At 42.5% G+C, this 22,950-nt stretch overlaps 1 protein-coding gene across 1 annotated transcript in view; it reads left to right on the forward strand.

Annotated features, from left to right (window-relative positions):
• Positions 1-22,950, forward strand: part of Fras1 (Fraser extracellular matrix complex subunit 1) — a 400,187-nt gene that overhangs the window by 344,176 nt on the left and 33,061 nt on the right. Inside the window, exons 52-60 of the mRNA XM_040747451.1 lie at positions 659-809; positions 1,742-1,901; positions 3,807-3,975; positions 5,999-6,245; positions 7,488-7,832; positions 9,490-9,650; positions 11,508-11,655; positions 16,144-16,349; positions 21,727-21,883. Of these exons, the coding sequence (XP_040603385.1) occupies positions 659-809; positions 1,742-1,901; positions 3,807-3,975; positions 5,999-6,245; positions 7,488-7,832; positions 9,490-9,650; positions 11,508-11,655; positions 16,144-16,349; positions 21,727-21,883 (1,744 nt within the window). The remainder of the gene's footprint in view (positions 1-658; positions 810-1,741; positions 1,902-3,806; positions 3,976-5,998; positions 6,246-7,487; positions 7,833-9,489; positions 9,651-11,507; positions 11,656-16,143; positions 16,350-21,726; positions 21,884-22,950) is intronic.

The raw sequence follows: 22,950 nt of genomic DNA on the forward strand, positions 1-22,950 counted from the left end.
CCAAATGTAGTAGCATATCACTGTAATCTGATCATTTGGGAGGCTGATCTTGAAAGACTCCAGTTAGAGGCCAGCCTAATGAGACCCTGTCTGGGTAATTAATGTATAATGAGGTCACCAATGACTTCTAGTTTATGAAATCTAAAAGTTAATGCCCTGCCCTTATATGATTAAACCTACTAACATACAGTATTACTCCCCACTCTTTCTTTCCATGGGCTTCGGGTCTCACTCTGTGTTGACTGAGTAAATGGGTAAAGAAATTAAGTTTGGCTAGTATATTTGAGCAATGTCAGGGTACAGTATATTTATCCTAATCAACCTTGGGATTCTCAGCCATTCTTCTAAGGTATAAGGCTTAGCCATTATATCTTTCCTCCCAGGTCCCAATCCTCTTTCAAACCCAAACTGAAATCCCTTGCTTATTTCTACATGGCTCTTGCCCCACTGACCTTGCTCGGGAGCTGTTCTTTGAAAACCTCCAGAGCAGAGGCTGCCATAGATACCATTCTCACTGCCTCTCCCATGCTAGCAGACTTTTCTGTGCAGTAAATGCTCTCAGTAAATCATTGTGGAACTGAATTAAATCTGAGTCTAAGGGTCTTGCTCCAGGTTAATTCCCACCCCAGGAATTAAATTTAATGGCTTTCTATTCCAGGCAACCAACCTGATCACCAAGAAGGAACTGCTGACCATGGACCCAGACACCGAGGACTCACAGCTTGTCTATGAGGTCACCGTTGGCCCCATGCATGGCTACGTGGAGAACAAGCTGCAGCCAGGCAGAGCCACAGCCACCTTCACCCAGGGTGGGTTCTTAGGAGCCAGGAAAGGGGACGTGCTGAAATGGGCTCCCCATGTCTGCCGGTCACTTCCAGCTACTTTTCAAATGGATCGTCTAGTGTCTAACCACCACCTTGTACATTTTACTCTTCCAAGATTTCTTCCTGTCACTCTGAACTTCATCTTTTCTGTGTCTCCTGCCCATGGGTTTCTAGGTTTTCTGGAGATGACATATGGGACTGCTTGGTTTTCTTATAAGACAACAAAGTGGCAGCCAGATGAAAGATTTGTGATCTTAAGAAGTTTATTGTTTTATTCTCTAAGGGTGGCGGCATTTATTTTTAAACATCTTCAGCCAAGAAGTTAAAGTCTGTTTTATAAGTGTGTAAGTTGCTCAGAAGAAATATTTTCCTTTTTGAGTAACACAAAGCAAGTGGTTTTGTCACTCCTCCTCTCTGGGGATACTGTGACTGGGTGCTCACTGTGACAGTGCTTCTTAAGGTCCATGCTCTGTGTTCCCATTCCACCCCGTTCTCAGTCTTGCAGAGCTGTGTCTTGTGTATGAGTTGCTGCTGTCAACCCAACTTTTCCTATAAGCTCACACCTTCCCACACAGAGGATGATGTCATCTCTGTCGGCTTTCAGATTTGCCCTTCAACTCTCCACAGACACTCTCTGGGGCGCTTTCTGTCCAGACCCCAAGACTCTTCTTTTCCACGAACATTAGGGGGCTTTCTACAAGATAGGTATTTGCACACAACATTGCATGGTCTTGCTTTAAAACTAGGAAGAATCATTTGTTTTGAAGACTATTATGTTTTTTTATAGTCTTGAAAATGAATTCCTCCAGCCCATTAGAAGACTAGAGTCGATGTGTTGGTCTGGGAGCTATGAGAGTGTCTTCATATCTCCACGTTAGTTCACAGTGGATTCTGGGACTCTCTCTTTTTTCTCACAGAGGATGTGAACTTGGGGTTGATTCGTTATGTGTTACATGAGGAGAAGATCCAGAAAGTAATGGATAGTTTTCAGTTTCTGGTGAAAGACAGTAAACCCAACGTGGTCAATGACAATATCTTCCATATCCAGTGGTCTCTCATCAGCTTCAAACATACCAGGTACAATTTTTATTGTGTACTGTGTATTGAGGAATTAATCAAGCAATGAGGAAATTAGGATGAAACACTACAGAAGGCAGGTCTCTTATTGCTGATGATAATGGTAGTGACGGTGGTGGTGGTAGTGGAGGTGGTGGTGGCGGTTGTAAGGCTAGAGATAACAATCATTAAAATAATTGCATGAAATATTTATTGGATGATATACTGTACGCACCAGGTATGGTGGTATGTTCTCAACATAACTCAACTTACTTGCTTGCAACTTGCAATTATGAGATTCTCTTCCTGTCCCCACAGTAGCAAAGCAATAGAGACAGGAAGACGCTGAGTTCCTCACCCTTAGTCACGTAGCTTGCAAGCAGTGAGACAAGATCTTAAACCCAGTAATCTCTTAAAAAGTTATTTATTTTTATTTTTTGAGAATATGATTAGTGTTTTGCCTACATATATGTCTCTGTGAGGATGTCAGACCCGCTGGAACTGGAGTTAGAACCAGTTGTAAACTTCCATGTGGGTGTTAGGAGTTGAACCCGACACCTCTGGAAAAGCACTGAGCCATCTCTCCAGCACCAAACCCAGTAATCTTAACCACCCTCTTTCAATGCTTCTCTGAAATACTTTTGCTTCCATCTTCAAGTTATAGAAGGTAGTCCAATAGAATTTAGGAAAAACATAGAAAAGAGACTTTCAGGTTGCATTTTTCCAAGGTTTCTCTGAATTTTATTCGTATAATATCCCAATTTCCTTTACCCAAGTAATAACAATACCTTGATACTTAAAAACTACAGCAATTCTAGTCAAATTGTCCATCTCATATGTGGATTGAGATACTGTGCTCATCTATTGGAGAGTTGTAGAGGGAATCCAGGAGTTATTTGGTAATGATGATGGACAGACATTGTGATGGTTTTCTAAGTTAAACTAGGGTTATTATTATAACTAAGGTTATTATTCTACAGTGAACTATTTTTTAAATTAACATTACAGAGAGTCACTATTCTAAGACATCAGTTTCTTGACAGTTCTAGTGTGGGTAGGACAACTGAACTTGCTTCCAGGAGTCCCAGACATAACTTCCCCAGTCTTGGACATATTTGGAATAATTAGAATCAGCTGTAAAACATGTAAGGCTTTGAAATTTGCTTTTAGTTCCCTGCTGATATTAAGCAAGTTGAATAAAAGGTGTCTCTTTTTGTTGGCAAGCCTCTAATTCTAATGGTCTGAGTTGCATGGTGAACTGGCAGTGGAATCCACTCTCTCAACGGTATTTTCACTCAAATCAGTGAGGCACAGCTGTCCTCATTGATGAAATTCGAAGCCTAGTTCACTGCTGTTGTCCTGTGGCTTTTCCAAACCGCCACATTATGAACTAAGGTCTTAAGAAGAGCAGGCCCCTTGACACACCCACCCCTCCCCAGGCTCACACATCATAAAACTCTATCTAGGAAGCTTGTTCTCTGGGCTCAGGCTCAGAAACCACCCAGCTCAATTGCATGGATCCTACACATCTGGCTCAGTGAGTTTCTACCGAAGCTGTCCCTAACAACCTTCCACACAACGTCATCCTAAGAACCCCCTGCCCCTTGTGATTGCCCTGCCCACTTGGGAGAGGTTGTTTGTCACCTGTGCACCCTCTGAATTCTGAAGTTTGTAGCTCCTTTTCCTGGGTGACTCCAGTCACAGTGAGTAGGTGGCATTCCTTAACCCCAGTGTCCTTGTTCCCAGAGACTGTGACTGTCCCTGGTAAGCATAGTTCATCAATTTGTGTAACTTTTGAAGACACTAAACTACCTGTCCTCCGAAACGCCTGACTCCTGTGACCATATAGCTGAGGTGAGCACTGGGTGAGTGGTCTCTTCATAGCCCCAGACCGATTTCTAGAGCCTGACTTTTGTGTGCCCCTAGCTATAACGTCAGTGAGAAGGCGGGGTCTGTCAGTGTCACAGTGCAGAGGACTGGGAACCTGAACCAGTATGCCATCGTCCTGTGTCGCACCGAACAAGGCACAGCCAGCTCCAGCTCCGGGGTCAGCTCCCATCCTGGACAGCAGGACTACATGGAGTACGCCGGCCAGGTAGGTGTGGCAAGAACCCCTCGTTCCTCTGCGTGGTTGCAGCCCACGGTGTTACCTTCTCCTTCTTACCCGTCTCCCTCCTACCCTCCTCCTCCTCATATCCCCTCCCATAGCTCTTTGTTCTTCAGTCCAGCTGCTCTCACCTCAAGTATCTTCCAGGGCTTAAGTTGTCATCTGGCTACTGGGTGTTTACATTTTGCTTCATGACAAGATCTCATGAAGGTATTATGTCTGCTCAGCTCTGGGTGTCCTCCGTCTTCCCCTCCCTTCTCTCTCTGGAGGTATGGAAGACGGTATGTGGACAAACCACTTAGAGAGGTCTTGGGATAGAAGAGGTGAGAGGTGATGAGATGTGGGGGGGAGGGGGTTCAATAGTAAAATTGACAGGATTGAGCAGTGGGCTGCAGAGAGGGCCGGAAGGCAGCCATGGCTATGAGAGGAGCCAAGAAGAACAAGTCTGACAATGTTTCGTGCTGGGGTTTTTGTCTAAAGCATGTTGAGTGTCAGTTGCCTTAAGCCTGGGCTACAGAGAAATTTCCAAGTCATCTCTTTTACCTTTGGGGTTGTAATGAGAAAGAAAAGGGAGAGGTTGGTGGGTTTGTGGTACAAGTCAATGGTGAGCACATACTTAGCATGAATTGGGGGTAGAGGTGGATAATTAGCTTCTTTTCTCCTACAGGATACAGTGCTTGTACTTAATGTATTCCATTTTTTTCAAGTCAACTTCATTTTAGCAGTTAAATCTCTTCTGTAAGTCAAAGTGGGCCATGTCCTTTCATGAGGTTCACGCATCAGCTAGAATAAGTGAAAGCATTTTGTGTCAATAAGAACATAGATAAGACCAGACAGGACAAGGTGTCTTCAGCAAAGGGATGGCACATTTTTCAGGAAAACACAAAGGTCTGTCAGTGTGTTCCAGATCTTAAACAGAAATCTAATGAGTGTTTGGTTTTCTTGAGGGCATTTTGAAACACAGAGATTAGGAACAACACAGTTTGATCAATTGATTAGGTATGCACTAATAATTTTGACTGTTTTAAATTATGTGTTTTTCAGGTTTGGGTACCCTTAGAGGCTTCTGACTAGTTCTTATATACTCATTCTTGTTTTAACTGCCTCAGTTTATACAAACAACAGGCCAAAATCATATCCCACTCCTCCAATTTGAACAGTGTTTATCTCTGGTTCTTTTGAAAGGGTTTATCCTCACTTTATTCATTTCCTGTCTGTTTCTCTCTGTGTCTGTTCTACTCCTTTCTCTTTTTCATTCATTCATTCTTTTTTTCTTAGACAAGGGTATCATGGTACATTTACAGTTATGCGGACACAAAATAAGTTCTCTGTATTGACTTGCTAAATTTACTCATAGTCCTAGGCCATTTTATGGCAAAAGCCCAGCCTAGTGTGTTAAGTGACATTTTATGAATTCGAATTCAGTTATTCAGTACAACAAGATTCTCTTATTAATCTTTAATTATATGCATGATATAGTCATGGCAGTGGTGATATATTTGCATGGTGCTTTAAAATATCTTAACAATTTCATCATACCTTTTTCTTTAGTCTTCTTAATGATACTTAGTGTAGAAGAACTATTATTCTGAATTAAGTACCTGATGTTCATAAACTGTCATGATTTTATCTAGGGGAGCAAGCAGAACCCAAAACTCAAACTTAATACCCTAAAATTGGAGCTCTTTCTGGTTAAGCCTGTCCCCAACTGCGAAGAGCAATGAGCAACCAAATGATAATTATTAATAAAAAGAAGACAAATAAATTACACCCATTTTTCTAGTCACCAGTAGTAAGATATCTCTTTGCCCTCCACATTCTTATACAATAAAAGAGCCCCGGTTGCACATAAAGGACAGGAAGAGGTGTCCCAGTGGTGTGGGAGGGACAGAGGGGAGTTGTGGATAGAGGAACCCAAAGGCATCATGCAGTTCTTTGCCAAATCAAGTTGGGTTCCAAGGAACTGAACTGGGGAAGTCACACTCAAATGCCTTTTGTTGCTTTGTGACAGGTGCAGTTTGATGAACGAGAGGACACAAAGTCCTGCACCATCGTCATCAATGATGACGATGTATTTGAGCGTGCTGAAAGTTTCACTGTGGAGCTCAGCATGCCAGCCTATGCCCTGCTTGGAGAGTTCACCCAGACGAAGGTCATCATCAGTGACACTGAGGATGAACCCACACTGGAGTTTGATAAGAAGACCTACCGGGTCAACGAGAGCACTGGGTTTCTGTTTGCACCCATTGAAAGGAAAGGTCTGTTGTTGCCACAGGTGACAAGGAGCTATGATAATAACTACAGTCTGTCGAGCCTCTTCTGAGTGCCTAGTGCTCGAGTTTCACCTTAGCTCCTGTGTTTATTTTTTCATATGTCAACCCATTGAATCCCCAGCACAACTGTAATGTTGAGTCCACCTGTATGGAGCATTACCAGAAGGTTTTCCTTCTCAGGGCATTTAGTTAGAGCCTCATTTGTTCTTAAAGGCCATGTAAGGACTAGTTAGATTTCACCTTGCATTATTTATTAACTTCATCTTTTTAATCAATCATTCATTCCATAAAATATTCACCAACTGTGGTCAAGGAGAGAGGTTATATTTGTGCAAATCTCAGGTTCCAGGAGGTAGAAAATATACTTAAAGATTTCCCTACCTGGATGTTGAGTATAATGTTCAGATGAAAAATATATCCCTTTGGGACATAAAGGACAATTTTGAAAGCTGGACATTCAAAACCATAGAGTTTATGGGTTCATGATTGTGCAGTTCCTGTACTCTCGAATGCATAGGGATAAAATCCCCTTTCAAGGCCACACGAATGCAAATGATGATGTCGGCTTTCAGTATTGAATCTGCTGACTGGGCATTAGTGAGATAAATACTGTGGGCAGCACGAAACCTTAGTAAATGCCACTTGGAGGACAGGCAAGCCCCGTTGATTGCTCTGTGCCACCACACCAGGCTTACAGCAAGCTGTTGCCAAGGGATGTGACAGCACTAATGAGTGAGGTCGCTTTTATTTTTATATTACTTTATATTGTTTTGTGTTGTTTTGCCTTTCCTTTTTTAACCTAGCTTGTCTCTCTCGGGGAATTGAAGTGCACAAGTTTCTCCAGAGAGGCAGTGAACTGTTCTCTTCTCCCTTCCTTCAGGACACAATTACTTCGCCACTTAAAGTACCAAATATGCCTCTTATCTTCCCACCCGCTGTGGTCTTAGATGGTGGGCAATGAGTCTTGTGAATTAACAGAGCACAAAATTTACAGAATAGGAAATCCATTTTAAGTTATTTGGGGAAGTATCTGGGGTATATTAAATCCTCAAGCGGTTTATACCACAGGCTTAATAGAAACTGCAGTTCAGGAAGGTTGCCTGTCAGAGTTTGGAGCAGAAACAGTGATGGAATGTGTCAGAGGGAAAAGCTCATTAAGTTACTAGAAATGTTAAAATTTGAGAAGCACTTGTTCACACGCTCTGACTTTCTTGCTGTGTGTTGCAGGAGACTCAAGCAGCATTGTGTCTGCCATTTGCTACACAGTCCCTAAATCGGCTATGGGAAGTAGTCTTTATGCTCTGGAATCAGGTTCTGATTTTAAGTCCAGAGGGAGGTCTCCTGAGAGTCGTGTGATATTCGGACCTGGTGTCACCATGTCCACGTGTGATGTAATGGTCATTGATGACAGCGAGTATGAAGAGGAAGAGGAATTTGAGATCGCCCTGGCTGATGCTTCTGACAATGCCCGCATTGGAAGGCTGGCAGTGGCCAAGGTGCTCATTAGTGGTCCCAATGATGCCTCGACTGTCTCCCTGAGCAACACAGCTTTCACGATCAGTGAGGATGCAGGTAATTGACAGTCTCTGGATTTGTAGACCATCTGCTGATCCTTCATCCCAATCCAGTGTCCTTAAGACAGGGAAAATGTCATTCCCTAGTGGTACTGTTGTTGGTCTTGGGAATTGCGTGTTGCCAAGCATCAGGACCAGCAATGGAAGGTAGTAAACTAGAATTCTATCCACTTTGCTTGCTCTTGTGGTTAATGGCAGAGAGGTAGCTAGCTTGGAGCTTCATGGTCTGACTTTGTGACCCAGAGTGATGGTACAGTACTAAACATTGAGGCTTGTAAAGTGGAGAGAGGCGATCTATTGAGAATGTAGATAGTTACTTAATACACTGTGACTGCTGAAATGAACATCCAAGTTGCAGTGTCTCGATAAAATAGAGCATTATAATTTATATTTCAGCCCAAAGGAGTCAGTAGTAAGTCTCTTCTATATGCTGGTTTAGAGCCTAGGCCCAAGGGTCTTGAAGTCTATTGTGTGCTGTTTGTAAAGGAAGACAGCAATTGTATTGAAGATCAAGGTCTTCTAACTCTTTGAAGGGGTTCTGGGGTGTGTTAGAAACTAACACTTTTAAAGATTTGTTTTTATGTGTGTATGTTTGTACACACATGCTTGCACACATATGCATGCATGCATACAATGCATGTGTGGGATGCGGTCCCTCAGAAGCCAGAGGCCAGAGGCTCTCTTAACCACTGAGCCACCTTCCTAGTTCCCAGGACTAATATTTTTTTTAATACGTAATGAATGCCATGCATGATATCATGTGTGCTTTGTGCATTCTTACTCCGTCTTCAGTGGATCAGATAACATCTCATAGGAAAGCAGATTGAGTCCCAGAGAAGTTAAACAAATTATCTGAGTTTATTCAGCTAGAGGCTGGGGAGGGAACTCCGTGTTTAAGGACACATACTGCTCTTACAGAGGACCTTTGTTTGCATACTCCAGCTCCAGGGGATCCCATATCCTTTTCTGGTCTCCATGGATAGCAGCACATACATACATGTAGACAAAACATTCATACAGTTAAAATAAAAACAAGTAAATAAGCCTCTAAAAACAAACTTAATGTAAAAAACCAATTATGCAGGTTTGAAAATATGGTGTTTGATGGGGTTCTCGATTTGGTTATGGGAAAAATTAAATGTCCTTGGGATACTATAATTATGATGAAGCCAAAAGATGAGGTTCATTCCTAAGATAATAAGCCTATATGACTGAAATAATGATGTGTGCACTGCTGGGTAAAATAAGAAAATCAACCCGATTATAACATTTCATTAAGAACATGGCAGCTCCATGCCCCCTGAGCTCGGTACTGACTTTTCTAGCTGAGGTTCTCATCTCAGGGTTTTGTCTCCTGAAGCAGACTTGTTGTTTTGGTGGTAGGTCACCCTCCAAGTGCATGTGAAGCCTGCCCTTCCCAAGGGCTGTTTTTCAGTGCCACCCCCTTGAGACCCTCCTGTGAGTCTCCTCTTGAGCTTGGGCTCAGGGAAAGGGACCATTGACATCTGTTACCATATTCAGAAGGGCAGAGGAGCATCGCTAAGGTTGAATTAGACAAACTGAGTGTTGTGCTGGGAGGTGAGTGTTCTGAGATGCTCTCTGATTGTTTAGCTCAAGGCTGGACATTTAAAAAAATCACTATTACCTTAATCCAGGCACAGTGAAGATTCCAGTTATCCGCCATGGGACCGACCTTTCTACCTTCACATCTGTCTGGTGTGCAACACGACCCTCGGACCCAGCTTCTGCCACTCCAGGAGTTGACTATGTCCCTAGCTCAAGGCAGCTGGAATTCGGGCCAGGTGTCACCGAACAGGTGAGCCCATAGCAGCCAAAGTACCTCAAAGTCAAAACTCTCATTGCTGCTAATGTAGCTCCTCCCTCCTTCCCTCCCTCCCAAATAGATTCTTCCCTCATACCATATATCCTGGCCACAGTTGCCTTCCCTCCACTTCTCCCAACTTAGCCCCCATTTTCCTTCTCCCCCAGATCCACTCCCTCTCCTTCTCCCATCAGAAGAGAACAGGCCTCCAAGAGACAACAACCAAACACAACAAAACAAAATGCAATAAGACAAGGGAAAAGCCCTCACACCAAAGCTGCTCACAGGAACATGAGGAAAAGAGTTCTAGGAGCAGGCAAGAGTGAGAAACACACCTGCTCCCACGGTTAGGAGTCCCACAAAACACCAAGCTAACTAACAGACAAGAATGTACACCAAGCTAACTAGCAGACAAGCATGTACCCCAAGCTAACTAACAGACAAGCATGTACACCAAGCTAACAGACAAGCATGTACACCAAGCTAACAGACACAGCATATACACCAAGCTAACTAACAGACAAGCATGTACACCAAGCTAACAGACAAGCATGTACACCAAGCTAACTAACAGACAAGCATGTACACCAAGCTAACAGACAAGCATGTACACCAAGCTAACAGACACAGCATATACACCAAGCTAACTAACAGACAAGCATGTACACCAAGCTAACAGACAAGCATGTACACCAAGCTAACTAACAGACACAGCATGTACACAGAGGCCCTGGTACAGGCCCACTCAAACCCATGCCTGTCCCTTCAGTCTCTGCTTAGTTGATCAGTTGCCATGTTCTCCCAGTGTCTTCTATCCCCTCTGAGTCCTACAGTCTCTGCTCGTCCTTTCTGTGGGAGTCCTCTAGCTCCAGTGGGAGGACCCAATGGAGACTACCACTTTAGACTCCTGCACAATGCCTCTAGTGCAATATCTGCCTGCTTCCTGGGTCACTTCAAAATATTGAAAGCCCTTTCCAACATTTCAGTCCTTATTTTCTTTGGAAATATATACAAATGGAGGCTGGCAAGATGACTCTCACCTCTAAGACTTATGGCCTGAGTTTTATCCCCAGAGCAGAGATGGCACAAGGAACATTGTCTTCTGACCTTCGCTTGTTCCATGGCTCATGCTCGCACACGCACACACACTCATACACACTCACACAGAAAGACAGAGACATACACACACACTAACACACACACTCACACAGAGACAGACACACACACACTCACACACAGAGAAAGAGAGAGACAGACACACAGACACAAAGACACACACACACAGAGACAGACAGACACAGACACAGACACACACACTCACATAGAGAGAGAAAGAGAGAGACAGACAGACACACACAAACTCACTCACACACACACACACAGAGAAAGAGAGAGACAGACAAACACATACTCACACACAGATACACAGAAAGAGAGAGACAGACATACACACACTCACACACACACAGACACACACACTCACACACACAGTGGGAGAGAAAGAGAGACATAGATACACAGACAGATGGATAGACACACATACAGATACACACACACTCATACACCCACTCACACACTTACTCACAGAGAGAGAGACAGACAGACACACACACACACACAGAGACACACACAATAAATAAATGTAAAAAGTATATATGCAAACATGAGCACAAATTCATGAAAGGATCTTCACCATCAAATATCCAACAATGCAAGCTTAGAATAGAAATTGTAAGAATGCGACTGTTACTGTGAATTTGAATAAAAGTAAGCTCACTTTATGACCACAAAGAAAGATGCCAACGCTGGGTATTGAGCCTTCTCTGAAGTTTGCTTTGATCTCTCCTGCAGTACTGCACCTTGACTATCTTGGATGACACGCAATACCCAGTAATTGAAGGACTGGAGACATTTGTGGTTTTCCTCAGCTCAGCACAAGGAGCTGAGCTGACCAAACCCTTTCAGGCTGTCATTGCAATTAATGACACATTCCAAGATGGTAAGAGATTGGGAATATCTACCTACTGCTGGATTAAAGTGTATTTCTGTATTTTCTTAACTTCCATGCATGATACATTAAATATAATTCATGTTTTCATTCATGGAATCTATTTGTATATATATCCATGCACATGTGTGTGCCCTTGCATAGACATGGAGGAGACAACCACTCATGTTGCCAATACTCTGCTGGGTGCAGAGAGATATGTCAGCATTAGGCCTATTATTCAAGAAGCTCAGTATATGATGTGGCAGCTCTTACAAATGCACCTTCAGGTCTGATAGGACTTTAGCCATGGATGGTAAAGGAAAGCCTGTTGTAATCAGAGAGGTAAGTATAGACACGTGTGAAATATTGAAAGATGTACGTGTGCAGAACTGGAATGCTGACTTCTGCTTGGACAGGACAGCAGGTGAGTAGAGGCATGAATGGGAAGTTGCAGTGAGTCAGGTCCTATGGGGCCCTATGTCCTGGTCAAAGGGCTTTGCAAGGGGGGCAAATGTGGTTCTTAGCAGGAGTGGTGCAAGGTTATTTGTTTTGTTTTGGAAAGTAATATTGGCAGTAGTAAAAATGGTCTGCACAAGTGAATAGAAGCAGTATATGACCAAAATATGGTCACCACTGAAGACATAGCATATGTAAGTGAGGATGAACATGAAAGCTGTTTCTCAGGAAGGAGTGAAGGAAGTTAGCATTTTCAGAACATCGGTCCATATATGGGTCCAAAGGTTGTAGATCAAGTCATAGTTTCCAAGTGAGGCAAGAGGACTGTCATCAGCAGCCACAGTGGCTGATGAGCTCCTAAAATAGGAAGAGACAAGCCACAGGGTAATGTTTAATGCTTTTATTCATCCTTAAGAAATCATGTATATAATAGTAAAAACTGCAAATGGCAAAAGACATGCTAAAAGATTTTAATCTTTCTTATACCCCTATCTCTCAATTATCCATGCCCTCCTTACTGGAAACAATCGTTTTTGTACATTGTTCATGTTGAATGTGAATATGTATGTGTGTGTTTATATGTGTGTACATGTGTATTTGTGTTCATATATATATCTACATATATCTGTAACAAATCATTAAGGGATAACTTACATAAATTAAAAAATGTGCACAAGAGAGTAAAAGAGTCTTACAAGCTCTGAAAACAGACATACCCATGTCACCATGACAAAGATGTTGAGCAGTCCCCCATACCCTGTAGGATTTGCTCATGCCCTTTGTAGGCAGTCTGTCCCCTAACTGAAGCCCTAGCAGCGCTATATCTGCTTTCTGTCCCTGAGGTTTGCTTTTCCCAGAATGTCATCTAGATAAATTCTGTAATCCAGCACACAGCAGTTTTTATTTCACATCTATTTATTCTTGGCATGTCTATAATTTATCATATGAGCCGGTCAGACTCCAGCAACACACACAGTCTTCATTGCACTCTGAGGAACTCTGGAAAATCTTTTGATTTTTCCCCCCCATATTTTATTGGCAAGTGTTGGAGTTGCAATCTCAGGTATTTGGTATGCAACAAAAAAATGTTTCCGATCTATTCGGAAGGCTACTAGGTGTATTTTATGTCATGAATTTACCCCAGAAAAGAAATCCCCAAGCTTACTGTAATGATTTGTCGTCATCAACAGCATTTTCTTATGTTGGTCACTGATCTTCCTCGTGATAGCTGGTGTTTGTTGAAGTCATTCACTGCATATGCTTTTGGGTTAGAGATTTTGCACACATTATATCTGACCTTCGTAGTAGCCATTCAAGTTGTGACACTGAGATTTGAATAGTTTGTGTGAGGAGATGATGGAGAAAGGGACAAAACTCAGATCTACTCCATCCTGTTCCATCTTCTGGTTCCATATCCTGCTTTGCTGACTTTCCTCATGCAGTGTTAGCTGGCATCTGCCATCTTGGTGGCAATGTCTGCTTATGAAGTCAGCTTTTACCTCCCAGAAGCAATTACTCACCTTTCTGATGCAATGGCTCACATTTCTGATATAATCCCAGGTAGTTCCATCTTTTTCCACTATGCTGAATTCAAGACCCTAAATAGTCTAAGGAATTAATCTCAGAAGGCTTTCTTGTTTTTATTTACCTCAATGAAATTAGATTCTAATGTGCACATGAGTATTACTAGCAGAAAAGAAAGACCTTGTAACCACTGACATCACTGTCCTCCTGTGTATACAACTGAGTAGTACTTACTCTTTAACTCCAAAGAATCAGAGGTGGGAATTCTGTTAACTCTGACTTCACCATTGCCTGAAAAGAGGCCACCACACACCAGGCATTGTTATCACATTTACTTTGTCAGTGACCAAAAATGAGCAGAATAATAGCATCTATGTGCCTGGATATGTTGCTCAGTATTGTATCTGTGACAGAGAACAGAGTCCTATGTTTTATTTCTGGATCCAAAACTTACGCAAATAAATGTCAGTCGTGTACAACAGATGTGCTAAGAGAACTGCTCAATGATAAATGCATTTACCCATTGCAACTCCACATGCCTTTGGAGAATAACCTCTTTTGCGTCTGCGCACCCCATCCTTGCAATCCTGGAAATCCCTTCCTCCTGGTCACCGCTGCCTCTTCCTAGGACTGCATTGCCTTGAAAAGCGGTTGACAGATGGCATCAATATGTGTGAGAGTCCTAAATACCAAGCACGACCTAACCACCAGCACCATGCACTGCCTGTTCTGCATTCACCTTGGTGTCTTGCATTGTCTCTTTCCAACCTCCTGCCACTGGGCTTTCTGAAAGACAAGGAGGTTTTTCTCTTTCTCTGTGCAGACAGTCAGAAGTGTCCATCCCTCTAACCCCCAACAGATAGGGCTAGAAGTGACAGTGAATGTGTTGTCACATTTACAGCTCTGGAAGAATCTGCAGTTGATTAATGCAAGAGAAAACATTACCACTTCAGGTCTTAACTTTCTCACCTGGCTTGAGGCATGCCAGGCCAGCCACAGAACCCATCTGAGGCTTTTGATCCATGCCAAGAACAGCTCAGCTTCCTTGCTTGTTTGGTTCTCCCCTTGGCAACACACTACTGCTGGTGTTAAGAGTCTTGCCCTGGATGGTAGGCCCCCACATAGTTAAGATGTAGCCACTAATTTTCACTTAGGAGTAGTATTGTTTGAGGAGGCATTTCCTGTCTTTTTGTGAGGTCTTCATTGATAACCAGTAGGCTCAATTCTGACAATAGGATGGGTTTGTCCTTGCTACATCTATCCCTTTAAGCCAGAGGCAACTGAAGGCAAATAGAACTTTCTAGGTATAAAGGTGGCAAGCTGCTCCTTTTAGGCTTGGGAGAGCACACACAGAACACAGCCAAGGGAGTGGTGGTAGCATTAGGTTTCTTTCCTTCAGCTCTGAACACAATATGCATCCCAGGAGGCTTTGGCATCTGACTCCTTGCACTGTTCATGGAGAAATTAGTGACCAGCAGCCAACCAAATGCTGGGCTTGGGAAAATGTCTTAATGTGGAGCATCATCATGGGCATTAAGGCAGCAGAGAGAGACATGGTTCCCTGAACGAAGAACCATGAAGCTGAGGGCACATGTAAACCAAAATATATTCATCCTTCCATATATGACTGACTCCAATGAATCTTTAGCTACACTCTGAGTATCATGTCTGTGTTACCCTTTGAAAACCAGTCCTCTCAACCATCCCATGAGATGCTCATTTTTTGCTTTGCATGTTTAAAAACACAGTGTTCAGAAAGTCTAAGTAATTTACTATTTCATGAAGCTGGTATGGGAGGTCAAACCTGTTTCCTACAATTCCTTTGTTTCCAACAATTCCTTTGTTCCAGAGAGCAGCTAAGCCCATAGCACTAGTCACAGGTCAATTACAACACATGTTTTGTTTGGTTAAAATAAGTTGGACCTATATGGAATTTATTTGTAGTATTTTTTTATTGTTGTTATTAGCTTAGGAGAAAAATGTAGATCTCGGGATTAATTTTTAAGTAACATCTGGCAACAACAACAATAAAACAAAACCAAAGCCCTTTGCATAGATCAAGCCTGTTTTGTTGTTGTTTGCTTTGTTTTGTTTTTTTCTTTGCTAGCATTACTATTCTTCTCTGCTGTCTCCCTGACCCCAGGACTTATATGAAGGGCCTAAAATTGTCATCAATCTTGTTTCTTTTTCCTTATTGTATCCATGGGAAGAAAGTGGGCTATGTGGCATATTCACACCATCATCATATTGTCCTTGTGTGTGTTACCTGTTTGTACTGGAGGTAGTCACTGCATTCTCAACCTGGGAAAAGATGGGTATAAAGTCAACGTAGTGTAGGTCACTGGAATCACACTCACTATAGCAGCGGTGGTTGTCATAGGAGCAGCATCCATGCTTGAGGACCTCTTAGCATTTGTGCTTTGCCATCCGGTGTTGGCCTCTGGTGGAGCGCCACTGTGGTCGCTGCATCTTCTGCTTCCCACTGACAAGGCCCCCATCTCCCCATCCCTTGCCCAGTTCCCAGCATGCAGTTTGCCAAGGATTTGCTTCTAGTGAAGGAGAAGGAGGGTGTCCTGCACGTTCCTATCATCCGGAGTGGGGACCTGAGCTATGAGTCATCAGTGAGGTGCTACACTCAGAGCCACTCAGCTCAGGTCATGGAGGACTTTGAGGAGAGAAGAAATGCAGACTCTTCACGGATTACGTTTCTGAAAGGGGAGAAGGTAAGTGGGTTCACGGGTCAAAGATGAAATTCCCTCCTTGTAACCTTGATTTGTCCATGAAGTAAATTAGATATGGTCTAGCTCTTGGAGTTCTTTACAAATTGATAAAATTATTAATAATGCCATCTATTCCACTTAGCTGTCTTCTTTGTCTTTGGTCACAACCAAACACATACCTCATTGGTTGAGCTGGGAAGCATAGATGGAACCCAGCAGAATCAAGTGTAGATCTCTTAGTATGAAACTGTAATAGAGAAATCCTCAGTGTTACTTAAACAGTGAAAGAGGGTTCTCTGATATCAAGGTCTTTGTCCAAGGGCACATATATCCCAGCATAAGACTGAAGAGGTGTGAGCTATGCAGCTTCAAGTGTTGTCTTGGCAGTGTGCATAAGTAATTGCTCATCCTTACTCTCAAGGGAGAAACTCAGTGTCTCTCAGACATGGCTGCCTCTGAGTCTCATTGTAATCCTAGAGGTGTGACTGAGAAAGAATTGCATTTACAACCATTGTCAAGTCTCAGTTTTGATGGCAGAGTCCGGCATATGTACCTTTTACTCAAGGCACACAATCCTCATTCTCTACAAAGGTCCTTTCATGGTTTTTCTGAGTTATTCATTCTCTTCGTCACCTATTGTGTTTGATCTGTGTCTCCTATTTGTTTATCTTTCTCAACCAGTGCTTTTTGTTTTGTTTTGTTATGGCTCAGCTGTTCAAAGTACATGCTGTTTTTCCAGAAGACCTCAATATAGTTCTTAGTACCATGTCAGGCAGTCACAACTGCCCTAAGTCCAGCCCCAGGGGATCCAACTCCATCTCCTAGTCTCCATGGATTCCAGCACACACACATGGCCTATACACACACACACACACACACACACACACATAAGTAAATATCATTTCAAGAACTGTTTTTAAACATTCTTTGTTTGCCTTATTTATTATTTATAAAATGTTATTCTGTATTTAGTCTTTTACTGTGTTTAGAGCATTGTCTCAAGTTCTGCCTGTGTCTTTAGGTCTACATCTATTCTGGTGCATTTGACTATTGTATTTCATGGCATGTATCTGCTCTGTTATACTCCTGCATGCTTAGGAATAGTAAGGAGCCTCAGTAGTCACACCAAATAGCTTCATAGCTCTTGTCACCATGAATTATGCTTCAGGGTCCATCCTTATAGGTGTGCATCTCTGAGACATGAGTGAAAACTTCTTTAGAGATCTGTCTTCAGCAGACACTATATTCGATAAAGGAATGCTGGAGAACTTTCCAGAACATCCCTGGAAATGTAGGAAGACTGTGGCCAGTCTGTGTCCTCTTCTGCCATTAACATTACTCATCCTTTCCATTTTTGTAGTAAATAACAATAAAGCTGGGTGTCATGAAGCTTTGTGTTTCTCTGCTACTGTGTTGTGTGGCTGTCTCAGTGGGTGTCCTGGTTAGAAGCAACTTGGAGAGAAAATGATTTATTTTATCTTAAAGATTACAATCCATTATCCAGGGAAGTCGAGGCAGGAACCTGCAGGCAGGAGCTGATGCAGAGGCCACTGAGGAATAATGATGATTACAGGCTTGCTCTTCATCACTTCCTCATTCTGCTTTCCTATGCCAGCCAGGACCACCTGCCCAGAGTTGGCCCCACCCTCAGTGAAGACGATACTTTCCAGGCTTGCCTACTGGCCAGTCCTGTGGAGGTATTTTCTCAATCGAGAGACCCTCTTTCCAAATTACTCTTGCTTGTATCAAGTTGATTTTTAAAAAAGGGTACAATTGATCCCTTGTCAGCTCAACACACAAAACACATCGTTATTCAACTAGAACCTTTCCTTTGTTGACAAGATGACGTGGTAATATTAATATCAAAATGTGAAACATCATTCTTTTGGGCAGCGAGGGGGGGTGTTGAGACAGGGTTTCTCTGTGGTTTTGGAGGCTGTCCTGGAACTAGCTCTTGTAGACCAGGCTGGTCTCGAACTCACGCATGCCATTAATCCCAACATTCTTTTTTTTTTAAGTCCCCCAGTCTTTAATAATTGAAACACTTTGCAAGTTCAGTCCCTTTCAGACATCCAAAGTCTCTTTACAAGTTCAGTTTCTGTAGATATGCAAAGTTTCTCCATGATTTCAAAGTCTCAAGCGTGGTCTTTTGTAAAATAAAAGATAGGTTAAATATTTTTATTACTCCAAAAGGGAAGAACCAGGACCCAGCTACTGTCAGAACAGAGCAAACCCCTAATTCAACAGTGCAGAAAACTGAGTGATTGACATCTGAGACTCATGCACAATCCTCTGGGCTCCAAAGGGCTTTGGTGGCCGCACTTACACTGTTTGTCTCTTCGACTCAGGCCAGCTCCATTCCAAAGCTGGTGCTGTCCCTGGCAGTCACCCCATGACACTGGCATCTCTAAAACTTTGATGTCACACTACACCTGGGCTGCACCCTTGCCAATCGCCTCCCGTGGCTTCCCTTCAGGACTCTAACCCTGCCACACAGTACCGAGCCTCAACTTCTTTCCGTGACCCCTTCAGTACTAGGGTTTGTACTGGGGTTGAGACTGTGTCTCCACCAGTGGCCTCTTACTGCCAAGCCTCAGATGCTGTTCATGACCCTTTCAAGCCTTCAAAACCAGCACTGCCTGGGAGACTGTCATATATTCCAAGTCCAGCCACCAGCAGAAAGCCCAGCCTTGATTCCTCTAGACCTCACTGGACCACAGCTTCTGTGTGACGACCCTGAGGAGAAACACTTCCCCAAATTTCACCTCATCCATGCTGGCCTCTTCTTACTCACTGCTGATTCTTCAGCCCTAGCTGGCCAGTATCTACTGTCCCAGCAAAGCAAAGGTTTTATTTTCGTGGTTCCGGATTCAAAACATCACATAAATGGTTTGTGCTCGCCTCTGAAGCTTCACAAGCAAAGCTCCTGTCATCTGGGCTGCTCTCGGCGATGTTGTCTGTGTTCTTATAACAGCTCAGTAAGCTCTGAGCAGCCAGTGGCATTTCCAGCCCTGAGCCCCGAAGTCCTTCCTCTGTCCTTGCCAGCACACGATCAGGTCTGTCATAGCAGCACCCCACTTCCAGGACAGCCTCCAAAGCCTCAGAGAAACCCTGTATTGCTGTGATACAACACTGCAACCCAACCAACTTTAACCATGTTTATTTTTTAAAGTTAATTAAATTTTTTATTTGTTATAATAAATATCAAATTTCTATAATATAGTTGAATTTTTATCAAATTTAGAAGTTACTATGATAGGGACTGGAGAGATGGCTCAGCAATTAAGAGCACAGGCTGCTCTTTCAGAGAACCCAGGTTCAATTCTCAGCAACCACATGTCAGCTTACAACTGTCTGTACTAAAGTTCCAGGGGATCCAACTCTCTCACACAGACATACATGCAGGCCAAGCTCTAATGCACATAGATATTTTTAAAAAGTAATAAACTACCTAAAAAATAAATTACTGTGATAATATAAAATTAAAAGCAAGGATGCATGTTAATAAAATTTATATTAATGCTACACTTTAGGGGCTATAAAGACATAAGGAATATTTGCTACGTCCAAATTTAAAACTATATATAGGAAAAAAATTTTCTCATGTGCTTTTTCATTTAAGTGAGTTGTACAAAATGAAAATAAAAAACAATTCCTGTGTCTTCTGTCTGCTGTTCTCTGTAACTGCTAAATCCAAGAAAAAATACTTTAGGTGAGACTCTCAAGTGGTTTAGATTTATTTTTGCATATATAACCAATTTTAACTTTCTATGGTTATATACTTCTTTTGTTTTCTTTTTAAATTAGTCTTGCCGGGAGGTGGTGGCACACGCCTTTAATCCCAGCTCTTGGGAGGCAGAGGCAGGTAGATCTCTGTGAGTTTGAGACCAGTCTGGTCTACAAGAGCTAGTTCCAGGACAGCCTCCAAAGCCTCAGAGAAACCCTGTATCAAAAAAATAAAATTAGTCTTAATGTTCTTAGCTGAACTGGTGTCACATTGTGATGTAACCAAATGTGTCAACATCCTGTTCTCTGGTTAAACCTTTGACATTTAGCCTAAAACATCCTCACCTGAGTCCTCCTGACTCATCCGATGCTCAGCTTCACTACAAAAAGTAAACAAATGAAGCCTCAGACAGTCATGACTCAGAAAGGCTGGTCCTTGTTTTTGGAATTTTGTTAGTGGCAAGTTAGAGCCCGAGTTTCAGAACATGTACAAATACTGCAGATACACTCAGGAGCTTTGTCTGCACATCTGTATTTGTTCCCAGCTCGGAAAAAAAATCACTGCCTACTGGAGAAATGGCTTCTCATTTAATAAAAGAAATCGAATAGACCATATGTTACCCACTCTATAATCTATCATAATTCCTCGGCACACTCTGGAATCTTCATTTTCCTTGGCTTATTAAGCATATGTCTTTAGAATTGGCATTTACAAAAATGTCTTTTTTTAAGATTGAAAAGTCACTACTAAATTCATATAATCCATAATGAATTCTTATTGTAGGAAAGATGTTGAAGGAAAAGGGCCGTTCTTTAAGAACTTGAAGAGATGTTAAGAAGCCACACACAGATGTTCACAGGGAAGTCTTGTCATTTAGCATGATTTGGGAAGTAGGGTTTAGAACTCCTTCCTGCCTGTGTAAGATAGTTGGGTCTTAAATTTAGAATGGTTGGGCAACAATATCCCACATCCTATCACCTGAGTCTGTTGCTGAGGCTGCCATATATAAAAAACATTGTAATTTGGGTTTACATCTTCCCGGAAGCTTGGTCCTCAGTAGGGAATATTCAGTTTGATAAATGCTTGGTTTCCTACCACCACCCAGAATTTGGCTTCTGTTCCAGGTTTCTGTCCTCTGTAGTGTTCAGATGACATACTAGGAGGTAGAAAATTCGAAAGTTCTTCAGCGTTTAAAGTTATCTTTAACTTAAGATGCTGCCTTTCTGAATTCCTTACAAAATTGTTCAGTTTTCACAAAGGAAAAGGAATGTATTCAGTCCTCTAGGAAGAAGAGCTGTATGCTGACTCCCTCATTAGCCTTCCACTCTTTATAACACGTACAAATGTCTTCGCTGGCCCAGATACCATTTGCAGGTGTTTTAGTGCATTGTTGCTTGTATTAGCTTGGTTTTCATAACGTATCACCAAAAATTTCAAATGGTTTGAAATGTTTTCAAGCCTTATCGTATGGGTACATCCTACTCAGGCACAAACTGCTAGAATTAAAAGTTCATTTTATAAATGAAACTTGAGTCACTTTTGAATTTGTGCCAGTTCTTGGACACCACAAGGAGGGAGATGTACCATCTAGGAAAACTGCCCATCACGGGTCTCCTGCTACAAGGCTGAATTTGTCTCATGTGTTGGTCATAGGCGAAGAACTGCACCATCTACATCCATGATGACTCCATGTTTGAGCCTGAGGAGCAGTTCAGGGTCTACCTTGGCCATCCCCTTGGGAACCACTGGAGTGGAGCCAGAGTTGGGAAGAACAGTGTGGCCATTGTGACCATATCCAACGACGAAGATGGTAACAGCAGAGACCGCCTTTTAGCCTCTCTTAGGCTGCTAGGACATGAACGGGGGCTTAGGAATAATATTAGTGTTTTGCGGGGGAACGTGCTAGAAAAGTGCCTACTTACAGCAACCTCTGAATATTTATGTAGAATGCTTGTAACAAGTGGTCACCTTCTGTGGGCTCCTGTAAAATCACAGGAGTCCTTAAACTCATTATTCCCTACATTGTCAAAGATAGCGAACAAATATGGCTAAAAGCTAGGACAGGAGCCCTAAGCGGAGAATACAAATCATGTAAGTTGCTACAGGTCTGGAGGGGGACTGGAAATACAATCAGATGTCTTTGAGTCCCAAGGACTAATCTGAAACACTGCTGGTAACGTCTGATTTCTCACACTGACAAAAACAACCTTAAATTCTAACATCAAGTGACCTATAGAATGACCAGATGCCCAAGGAAAACAGCACCTGTTTTTAATTAAAACATCATTATTTTACTAAAATCAATTATTTTAATAGGCGAATACATAATACAAACCCCGCTTTTTAAAATGTGTATATCCTTCTTAAGTGTACTATTTTACCTTGATTTGCTTAATTCTGGCAATAATCCTGGAAGTAGATGTCACTAACCTTAAATGTGAAAAACAGAGCATAAGCAAAGCACTTAATTTGCATCTTAGCTACACAGCTGTAAGCAGGAACACTGGACGGGAGCCTTGATTTTTACTGGATTCTAGAATTTGCATTCCTAACTACTCTGAGAGTGGTGAGACTCCTAGAGGTCCTCAGGAAAAGTCAGGAGCCGTCTTGGATATAAATAAGAAAAGCTGGCCACAGAGCTGAGGAGATGGTTCAGTTGGGAAAGTGCTTGATCCTCGAAGGTCAAGACCTGAGTTCAATCCCACATAAAAAGCCAGATTTGTTTGTGCTTCCAGTGCTGAGAAGTGGAAGCTGCAAGAGCCCTGGGGTTTGTTGGTCAGCTGTCCTTGCCTACTTGGTAAGCCCCAGGTTCCAGGAAGAAAACCTGCCCCAGAAAAAAGCAGACAGCTATTGAAGAACAACACCTGAGGTTAACAG

The sequence above is a fragment of the Mesocricetus auratus genome, unplaced genomic scaffold (assembly GCF_017639785.1).
Source record: "Mesocricetus auratus isolate SY011 unplaced genomic scaffold, BCM_Maur_2.0 Super-Scaffold_100006, whole genome shotgun sequence".
NCBI classification, from domain to species: Eukaryota; Metazoa; Chordata; class Mammalia; order Rodentia; family Cricetidae; genus Mesocricetus; species Mesocricetus auratus.